Source organism: Alligator sinensis, unplaced genomic scaffold (genome assembly GCF_000455745.1).
Source record: "Alligator sinensis unplaced genomic scaffold, ASM45574v1 scaffold811_1, whole genome shotgun sequence".
Lineage (NCBI taxonomy): Eukaryota > Metazoa > Chordata > Crocodylia > Alligatoridae > Alligator > Alligator sinensis.
This window is the reverse complement of record NW_005842579.1, coordinates 348721-358492: the sequence shown is the minus strand read 5'-3', so window position 1 is coordinate 358492 and position 9772 is coordinate 348721. Positions and strand designations below refer to the sequence as shown.

The 9772-nt window shown below is 52.5% G+C and overlaps 1 protein-coding gene across 1 annotated transcript; it reads left to right on the top strand.

Moving 5' to 3' along the window:
- The first annotated feature begins 1382 nt into the window (after positions 1-1382).
- PRCC (papillary renal cell carcinoma (translocation-associated)) lies at positions 1383-9634 on the top strand. Its single transcript, XM_025214363.1, has 7 exons — positions 1383-1982; positions 4443-4490; positions 5288-5872; positions 6618-6713; positions 7560-7703; positions 8060-8125; positions 8718-9634. Exons 1-7 carry the CDS (start codon positions 1902-1904, stop codon positions 8802-8804), a joined length of 1107 nt encoding a protein of 368 aa, XP_025070148.1. The 5' UTR covers positions 1383-1901; the 3' UTR covers positions 8805-9634.
- The last annotated feature ends 138 nt before the right edge of the window (positions 9635-9772 follow it).

The window sequence follows — 9772 nt, the reverse complement described above, 5'->3', positions numbered from 1 at the left end:
CGTGCGCATCGCGGCGCCCGAGCTGCAGCGGGGAGAGGTGAGTGGGGCCGGGGGCGTCGGGCCAGGGACGCCGCGGGGCGGGCGGTGCTGGAGCCCGTGTCCCGTCCATGGCACGCTCGGGCGTCCCATCTGTGTACGCCACCGAGCTGTAGCTCCTGGGACCTGGGAGGAGAATGGGGTCCGGCCCCCCGCGCCGAGCGGGGAAGATAGCGGGGGTCAGGTGACCCCAGCGAGGTGACGGCCTCTTGCAGATGTGCAGGGTAGGCGATTGCACCACCCCGCAGGGAGCTTGTTCCACAGCCTGGACACCCTCGTGGTGAAGAAGTTTTTCCTAATGTTGAGCCTGAATCGATCTTCCAGGAGTTTGTGGCCGTTACTGCTGGTTTTCCCCTCGGGTGCCCTGGTGAGCAGTTGATGTCCTCCCCTAGTCTAGCGGGAAGCTGTTACCAGGTCCCCTCTCGCCCTTCGTTTCCTTGGGCTGAAGAGTATTCCTCCTAGCCCGGGTGTTTCGTGCACACACATCACCTGTTCTTCCTCACCCCAGTGCCCCATCCATATATATTGCCCTATTCCTCCTAGCCCAGGTGTCCCACCCGCATACACCACCTATTTTTCCTAGCTCCGGTGTCCCATGCACGTACATCGCTCCTAGCCCGGGTGTGACATGCACGTGCACCGCCTGTTCCGCCTAGCCCTGGTATCCTATCCACGTACAGCACCCTAGCCCAGGTGTCCCATGCACATACCCCACCTATTTCTCCTAGCCCAGATGCCGCATCCATATATATCACCCGTTCTAGCCCAGGTGTCCCATACACTTACACTGCCTATTCCCCCCCAACCTCCAAGATTTTGCTTGCCCGCAGCACCGTTAGCTAATAGCTTGTCTGTAAAGTGTTGTTTTTTTAATAGCACCCCTGACTTTTGAGGCCCAGCTCCAGAGAGCACCATGGCATTGATCCTGGCAGGCTGCCATGCCTTGCTGTGCAGCCCTGAGGGAGCAGGATCATTCTGGGCAAGCATGGGGTTAAAAGGCTGTTCTTGTGGAAAGTGTCAGGGATTCAGGGCCCTTGGAAGGAGCCCGCAGGGAGGGGATGCTGTGTGAGAAGCCTCAGTAATGAAGTAAACCTGGGTTCGTGGAAGCTCGTTCTCTCTCTGTATATCTTAGTTAGCCTATAGATGCGCATCTCTACCCTGCCTTAGGGAAGGGGGAAGTTTAGGTTTGATGTTAAGAAAAACTTCCTAACTAGGAGGGTGGCTAAACGTTGGAACAGGTTACCCAGAGAGGTGGTGGAGTCTCCATCCTTGGAGGGTTTTAAGAGCTGGCTAGACAAAGCCTTGGCTGGGTTGATCTAGTTGGGGCTGGTCCTGCTTTGAGCAGGGGGTTGGACTAGATGCGACCTCCCGAAGTCCCTTCCCATCCTCATTTTCTAGGATTCAGTGTGGTCAGCGCCCCTGGGATCGGCATCTTTGATTCTAGGGCGTACGTGTAGGTAGCTCACGCTGGGAGGTTAACGTGTTATGACGAAGCCTGCCCTCCTCAGGCTACACATTAGTTCAGCGTTACCTTCTCTTGGAGAAGGTGCCCCACTGTTTTACTGTAAGGACTTCCGGTTTCTTGAAAAGAATCATCAGGGTCTGGAGAGACCAGGAAGCTGCTTGCTAGCAAGAGAGTATTGAGGAGGCAGACCCTGAGCACGACGTTGTAAGTAGCACTGGGGTGGAGTTGGTCAGCTGGCTCGGGAGAGCTGGAGTGGTGTTGATTTAGATCCACCTCGCTGGAACAGGCACAAGGGTCATGTGGAGTACGAGTACGGACTCTTCCGCCTGATGAGTGGTGATGCCTGGCCCGGCCTAATGAGCTGCAGAGCCAAGGACCCCTCTGCTGGGGTGTCCAATGTATGACAGCAGTGTGGCTAAAAATATCGTGTTGCAAAACAGAGCTGGCTGCTGGTGAGCCTGGCTGGACAGCTGGACAGCAGGTAGTCTCTCTCCACTCATGAATGGTGCCGATCCCCTCTATGCGGCACTGGTCAGGCCGCAGCTGGAGTACTGCGTCCAGTTCTGGGAGCCGCACTTTAAGAGGGATGTGGACAGCATCGAGAGGGTCCGGAGGAGGGCCACTCACATGATCAAGGGACAGCAAGGCAGGTCCTACGAGGAAAGGTTACGGGACCTGAACCTGTTCAGCCTCCAGAAGAGAAGGCTGAGGGGGGATCTTGTGGCCTGCTATAAACTAGTCAGGGGGAATCAACAGGCACTGGGGGAGTCCCTGTTCCCCCCGAGCGCCGCCAGGAGTGACCAGGAATAACGGTCACAAGCTGGCGGAGGGAAGGGTCAAGTTGGACATCAGGAGGCGCTACTTCACGGTCAGGGCGGCTAGGGTCTGGAACCAGCTTCCAAGTGAGGTGGGGGAGGCTCCCACCCTGGGGGGTTTTAAAAGGAGGTTAGATGACCATCTTGCTGGGGTCGTTTGCCCCCAGTACCCTTTCCTGCCATGGCAGGGGGGCGGGCTAGATGATCTGCCCAGGTCCCTTCCAACCCTAGAAACTATGAAACTGTCCCTGCTGCAGGGATGCTCTAGACTAGACCAGGGGTTCCCAAAGTTTTTAAGCTGCGGGCAGTCACAGGCGACAGTGGCTGGAATTTCCGGCTGGAAGACAGGTAAGGATACTCTCGCCCCCCGGGCTGGGTGTGGACCAAACTGTGTGCTGCCACAGGCCCTGTGGAAGGAGCCACAGCCTCCGCCCGGTTCTGGTGGGCTGTGGTTTGCTAGTCTGCAGCCACTTCCAGTCCTGTAGCCGACCATGCTGCGGACCAGCAGCTGACCTGCTGTGGCCCGGGGATTGAGAACCCCTTCACTAGAGCAAAGTAAATGAGAAGTAAATGGTTTCACTTTGCAAGGGCTCCATTCTCTCTGTCTTTTCATATCCCATGTCACAAGCCCCTTTATTTCTATCTGCCACATCCGCTGGGCAGCGTGATGGATTCATTAGTCTTGCTGGCAGTCTAGCCATGTTCCACCTCCACGTACCCACGATTCACTTATTCCCTTCTTCAGTGTTTGGCTTCGAAACAGGCATTTTGTAATAAAGCCCATACCAGCGCAGTTACAGGAGAGTTAACGAGGAGGTTTTTGGAAATCTGTCATGGGGTGATGGCAAATGAAGGGGGTCTGTTTCTCCTCACGTTTGCTGATCCCTTCTCCCCCCCCCCATGCTATATTTTAGCTTTAAAGACTTTCATGCTGGGGAATAAGAGCCAGTGAAAAAGAAGTGTGAGAGAAATGGGTCTCGCTTAATGGTTGTTCTCTAGCCCTTTTCTTTTGTGACAACCAGCCTTGTTCCTCCTTGGGAACGCTTTTCCCCTCGCCCATGAATTGAGCTGCTCTGTCTTGCTCCTACTTTTAAAGATTAGAAATTAGACAGAGATTTAACTCTAGACTCCCTTTATTTTAGCTGAGTTCCTATTTGCTGCCTATGTTACTCTTTGTAAAACCATAAGGCTGTAGAAATACTTCGGGCATGAGTCTCCTGCCTGCTAAGACCCCTGTGCGGTGGCAGGATGGGAACAGGACTGGGACTTAGCTGTTCTGAGGAGCCTTGCACAGCTATGAAGAGCCCGTCCTTAATCCCCAGCACAAATGCTCATACCTGAGGTTTGGTCCTTTCTCTTCCATGCTTAGGCCATTGAAAGGCAGCACCCAGCAAGGCCTGTTGCCCTAATCATCCTTTTTCATCCGTTTGCAATGTCCACATGGAGCTGTGGGGTATAAAGCACAGTTTGAATCTATTGCCTGAATATTGTTCTCCCTTAAATTTTAAATTATGCTTTTTGCTTCCTGCTTTTGTCCCTTCCACCCCAGTCCCCTGCTTTATAGCAGCATTAAAGTGCCAGTTAAACATAGGAATTTCAGGCTTAACTTTATTTAATGCTTTCTTGTTCCACATCTGGACAGATAAGAACAATCTATCCAACTTAAGCTTTGGAGATTTAACATGCAAACACTGATTTATTTGTTTGCATAGCTGTAGTTTTGACAGCTGCATAATGCATTATATATGGCGGTGTCCCAACCACACTAGTTCCAACTGTCTCTAAACATAATAGCCAGCAGCACGGTCCTGCTTCCATTGTGGACAGTCTGTTTACCTCCTTTGCTAGTAACCAGGGCTGGTTTTAACAAAACAGTGTTTCTTGACCTGATAATACCTAAATCTGCCAGACTGGGAGAGTGAATTTGAATTGTACAGCCTCTCCCTGTCAGCAGCTCCGGCTCTCGCAGACTGTAAAGCCAGGCCTGTTCTAAACTTGGCCCTGTGGTAACCTCTTCCAAATTGATAACGGATGAATTTGTTCCTCTGTTTTCTTTCTCTCTCTCTCTCTCTCTCTCTCTCCCCCTAGTCTCAAGTGCTATGCTAAGGTCAGTTTTTCTTTCTCAGTCAGATTCCGAGGAAGATGAACCAGCAAAGAAGAAGAATAGTCTTCAGGTAATGACTTATACTATGCAATGGTCAAGCTAATGCTACCTGTAAAAACACTTCCTTGTCATAATTTTGGCCTCAACCTAGCACCCCTCCATCTCTAGTAGCGATTCCAGGGGCACCACTGGAGCAGTTGGTTGGGGTGGTACTAGCCAGTCACTTGACTTGTTATCACAGGTTTCATGATGCCTTGAATTCACTGCAAGTGAAAACTGATCTGTTATAGCAAGCGGAGTAATTGGCAGGCAGTTGTGTCCCTGAGATCCATGAACCTGCTTTAGTGCCCATTAAAAACAATGAGATGGAAGTAACTCATTGGAGGCTTGATTATCCAAATAGAGCAGACTTCGAAATCCAGCCATCCCTGAGTGCAGTCAAAATAAGAGCCTTGTCTTGTTGTTGGCAGGGGTGACCTGTGATAGTTAAGGCATTGGAAAGCCAGGTCTAAAATCCCAACTTCATTATTTTTAATATTTAGGTAAATCCTGTAAATTTGCACAGACAAGCTGGTTCCTCTAGCGGTTTCAAACAAACAGATCAGCAAAACCCCATTGGGAGATCAGTGGTAGTTCACGGCAGCAGGTGATGCGCGGAGCAAGGCATCTTCTGAGCGGCAGCCTGTAATGTTCAGTATTGGCAGCAAGCGCTCGAGGCAGCAGGCACTGGGACTGAGTATTGGGGGTGATCCCAAACAGGGTTAGATGGAATGGGAATGAAGGGAGATGGTTGGCGTTGGGTTAAGCTGTCTCACTCCTCTCTCATCTCCCCTTCTATGACGCATCTTTGCTAATTGGAACTGCCAGGGTCGTGGCGAGGGCTCCGGTTTGTCTGCTCTGCTTCCTCAACCCAAGAACTCCACAGTGAAAGAGACAAATCGGGTACTTTTGCCCTACGCTTTCACGCGGAAAGCAGCAGAGAATGCCCCTGAGTCCAAACCGGCCAGGGCCCCAACCTCCTCCTCCAAGACAAAACCCCTGTTCAAGCCAGCAGTGGCCACGACCCCTTCGCCGTCCGCTATCAAAGCAGCTGCCAAAAGTGCTGCCCTGCAGGTGACCAAGCAGATCACCCAGGAGGAAGATGACAGTGACGAAGAGGTGGAGCCCGAGAATTACTTCTCCTTGTCGGACAAGAGTGAGCCCAGCGTGGTCAGCACAGAGGCATACGTGTACTCTGGCACTGTGGTGACGGAGGACCCGCCCCCCGGCACAGAACCAGAGCCCCAGTTCCAGGATGCTGCTGCAAATGCCCCTCTGGAATTCAAGACTGCTGTGGGTTCGAGCTCCACGCAGCACAGCTGGGCACCCAAGCCTGGTGAAGAGTATGGCGACCAGTCATACAATCAGTTCCCTGGCTACAGTGATGCCAATGCTACTGGTGCTTACTACCAGGTAGGTGCCTATTTTGTGGGGGCGCGGACATGGATTTAGGTGCCTCCAATTAATGGCTGGAGCAGCTTATAGCCATGACTTAGTTGTACTGAAATCATGCCTTGGGGCATCCGTTCGGTTCTGGGAAGAGCTCTCTGTACTGCTCTGTTCCTGCAGCATTCTTTGTCTTCCCCATGGGTCTCCCTTCCCAGCACTAGCCCTTTACCCCCTGCACTTTCCATGTGAGGCTAAGTGCAGGAGGGAAAGGTTTTTAACATCTTCGGTGGAGCTGAGGATCCTCAGGACATTCCTAGAGGCCTTCCCACTCCAGAAGGACATCCCTAGTGGGGTAGACACCAGCATCAGGCATTGAAGAGTATCTCCAAGCATGGGAGATCTGCAGGAATGGCTTGGATTTGGTCATGGGGACACAAAGCAACATTCCCAGCCAGGGCCTCACTGACTAACCTGAGTGAAGCCTTAGGTCTTCAAGTATGTGTGGAAAATGGTACGCACACCTGTTGTGCTGCCAAAGTCACAAGGAGAGTTGATCTGAATAGGTCAGGCCTTACAGGAGGAGGGGGCAGGTAGGGGAGAGCAAGGGGTTTGTTGGCATCTGGAGGAGGCCCTCCCATGTTCTGCAAGTGGCACGCTAAGGTACCTTATTCTCAGTCTCTTATTCGAGCTCCAGTGCTGAGTCTTGTCTGGCTGCTGGGACAGGAATCCATGTGCCCCGTGGTGCCAAACCCCTTTCCTTTCCTGGCAGGATTACTACAGCAGTGGCTATTACCAGGAGATGGAGCCGGCCCAGGGACCGCCACAAGAGACTGGCAGTGACTCCTCCTTCATCGACGATGAAGCGGTGGGTGTTTGCTCTCTCTTCTCCCCTGGGGATGCCATGGGGCTGCAGGAGCATGGGCTGGGATTGGCAGCCTGCCATAGTAGCACCCACACTCAGGGCTTCCTTACCTGCTGTGCTGGCTCAGCCCATTGTTTTTTCAGGTCTAGCAGCCCACTGCAGGCAGTGTCTGATCCCCATGGCTGCCCACTTCTCCTCTTAAGGGCTTGCGGTCCACATAAGAAACCCCCCGTTCAGGAAAGATTCTTGCTTTTCATGGTGATGAGTGCCTGACAAACACAGTGGTGAAGTGCTTCCAAGTCAGCAGTGCAGCCAAGTAAGAAGTCAGGGGCTCCGTGAACCGCCAGTTCTTCACCGTTCACTCCATCTACATAAATTCCTCGTGCTAGGGAGCAGACCATATCTGGGCTGGATTCTCAACTGCTGTAAATCACTAGGGTTCTGCTGATGGCTATGGAGCCCTGCTTTCCAGTCCAGCAGAGGAGGTGGCTTTGATTTCTTTGGAAGGATGTGTAGCGCAGCAGGGCTGGTTACACAGAGCACACCAATCAGTTGCACTCATCCTGATCTCTGCATTTCGTGAATGCTTAGGGGAGCAAGGCTGGATTCCCCTCCCTGATGTTGCCCCTGCAGAGTTTTACTGTAAAGACCAGAGAAAAGCACCAAACCCCGAGGAGAGCTAAGTATCCCTGACAGGAAGTGGAAGCCAGATGAGGAAACATACCCAGAAACTGAGAAGTGCCCAGATCATGCAGCAAATTAGTAGCAGGCATGAGAATAGAGCTTGGGTCTGGTCCTTCACTCAGTGAACCAGGAGATAGTGTTGATCCATGTTGATTCTTCGCTCAGTTCAAGCGTCTCCAAGGCAAGCGGAACCGAGGGAGGGAAGAGATCAATTTTGTGGACATCAAAGGAGACGATCAGCTGAGCGGCGCCCAGCAGTGGTTGACCAAATCCTTAACGGAGGAGAAGACCATGAAGTCTTTCAGCAAGGTATGGGTGGGAAGGGATAGCCCTCTGGGCTGGGAGACAGGAGACCTGCATCCAGTTTTCAGCTTGGTCACAGGCATTGGGCAAGTCCTTTCCTGTACCCTGCATCTTTGTTCCTGTGTGTACAACAGAGAAAATTGTCCTTCCGCCTCCCCCTGGGGTTCAGCATAAAATCCACTGGAGCACTGAATTCTTACCAAGGGAAGTATGGAGTCAAATCCAGATTCCTTCAAATCAGTGCCGGGGCCCAGTGTTCTACCCACTGGCCAGGGAAAGGGGCAGGTTCTCCAAGCAGCAGGAGGCCCCTCTGCCAATGGCTCTGGTCTGGGCACTGATAGTCATTTTTCTTTTGTCTGCAGAAAAAAGGAGACCAGCCCACTGGGCAGCAGAGGAGAAAGCACCAGATCACGTACCTGATTCACCAGGTGAGCTGCCTGCTGTTGGCATGGAGCCATCCAGGGCAGATGTATGTGCATACTGGGAGCAGGCAGGTCGATGCCTGGGCCCAACAGCTCTTGCTCAGCACAAGGGTGAAGTGAGAATCATAGAAACAGGGTTAAATGTGACCTCCTGAGGGCCCTTCCAGTCCAACCCTCTGCTCAAAGCAGGAGCAGCCCCAACTAGATCATCCCAGCCAAGGCTTTGTCTAGCTGGGTCTTAAAAACCTCCAGGGACGGAGATTTCACCACCTCTCTGGCCCTTCTTTCATGATCGGGGCTCCCAGCAGCATCCAGCTCAGCTGCTCTCATCCTCAGGGTTTCAGTTGGTTACAAGGCAGTTTTGTGTCCTATCTTAAATATGTTTCTGTGCAGCTGTTAAATAGCTGCTGAGGCCCCACCCTAAAGGAGACTGCATGTCCCCATGAGCATCTCTGTCAAGACTTATGAAATACGCCCATATCCTGGCTGCTGGTCACAACTGTTCCCAAGTCCTTGCTGGCCGGGGGCTAGGGAAAGCCAGAACGCTATTGAAGCAAGGAGCCAGTGGTTCTGATTTAACCCTCCCCTCCTTCCCCAGGCGAAGGAGCGAGAACTGGAATTGAAAAACACGTGGTCCGAAAACAAACTCAGCCGGCGCCAGACCCAGGCCAAATACGGATTTTAGCACCTCTCCCCCTGGGGGTAGTAGCCCAGGTGACCTGCTGTGTCAGATCCCTCCCGGCCCCCCGGGAAGTGACGAGGCCCCTGGACAGAACCCTGTCTGCTGCGTGGGTGAGAGGATACAGCACTCCCCTGGCCACCAGGAGCAGGGTTTAGTGCGAGCCATGTCTGTAACCCAACGCTCTGCGCTTTTTATTTTGAACGACGGTGTAGAAGGTTCCAATCACGTCTGGTCCGTGCAGCTAGGGATGCCGTCGCAAAGAGCTGCTGGCCCATCCGGAGAGAACACCGCTGGTGCCAGGTTGGGAGCTCTCGCCCTGTGGGTACACAGACCTCCGTCTTTCTCTCTTCCAAGTTGCTGCCAGAACTGTAGGCAGAGCCTCCATCTGTTTCCGACTCCACTGTCGCTCCGTTCCGAAAGGCAGCGGGAGGGGGTTTGCATTGAAAGAGCCTTTCAAGTTTCCCCCCCTTTTTTTTCTGTACCTGAGTGGATACACAGCTCCTCATGTGCTTGTGATGTTGGCAGTTTTCAGATGTGGCTGATCTTTTGTGTTTGGTTCCTTAGCCACCTCTGCTGGCAACTCACACTGAGGGGAAACGACTACTTGTTTTCCAAGGGCTGCTGGCTAGCAAAGCGGTGTTGAGTTTGTTTGAAAACCATGCAAAAAATCTCCCTGTGCATGGATTATGCAGGAGACCTGAACGTTTTTTTTTTTCTCTGCCAGCACAAAAGCTGCTGTAAGCTCTCAGATCTCTGAATGTTGTCTCTGTTTCTCCCCGTCCCCGCCCCTCCGAACCACAGCCCACAATGCTGTAAAAGGAAGAAAAAAAAAATCTGCTCCAAATACTAGTTGAATTCAAGTATTTCCGGTCACATGGTGCGTTATAGCTGACAGTGAACTCAGTTCACTGAGGCAGACAGCAGCATTTCCTGTAATCAAACCTAGGTAGATGCTGCCTGCTGTTTATCTC

Bases quoted from the DNA above. Each gene is read 5' to 3' on its own strand.
- PRCC (XM_025214363.1), top strand. From the start codon at position 1,902: ATGACAGCAGTGTGGCTAAAAATATCGTGTTGCAAAACAGAGCTGGCT. The intron at 1,983-4,442 runs GTAGTCTCTCTC...TTTCTTTCTCAG, and splicing joins GCTGGACAGCTGGACAGCAG to TCAGATTCCGAGGAAGATGA. The intron at 7,704-8,059 runs GTATGGGTGGGA...TTTTGTCTGCAG, and splicing joins CCATGAAGTCTTTCAGCAAG to AAAAAAGGAGACCAGCCCAC.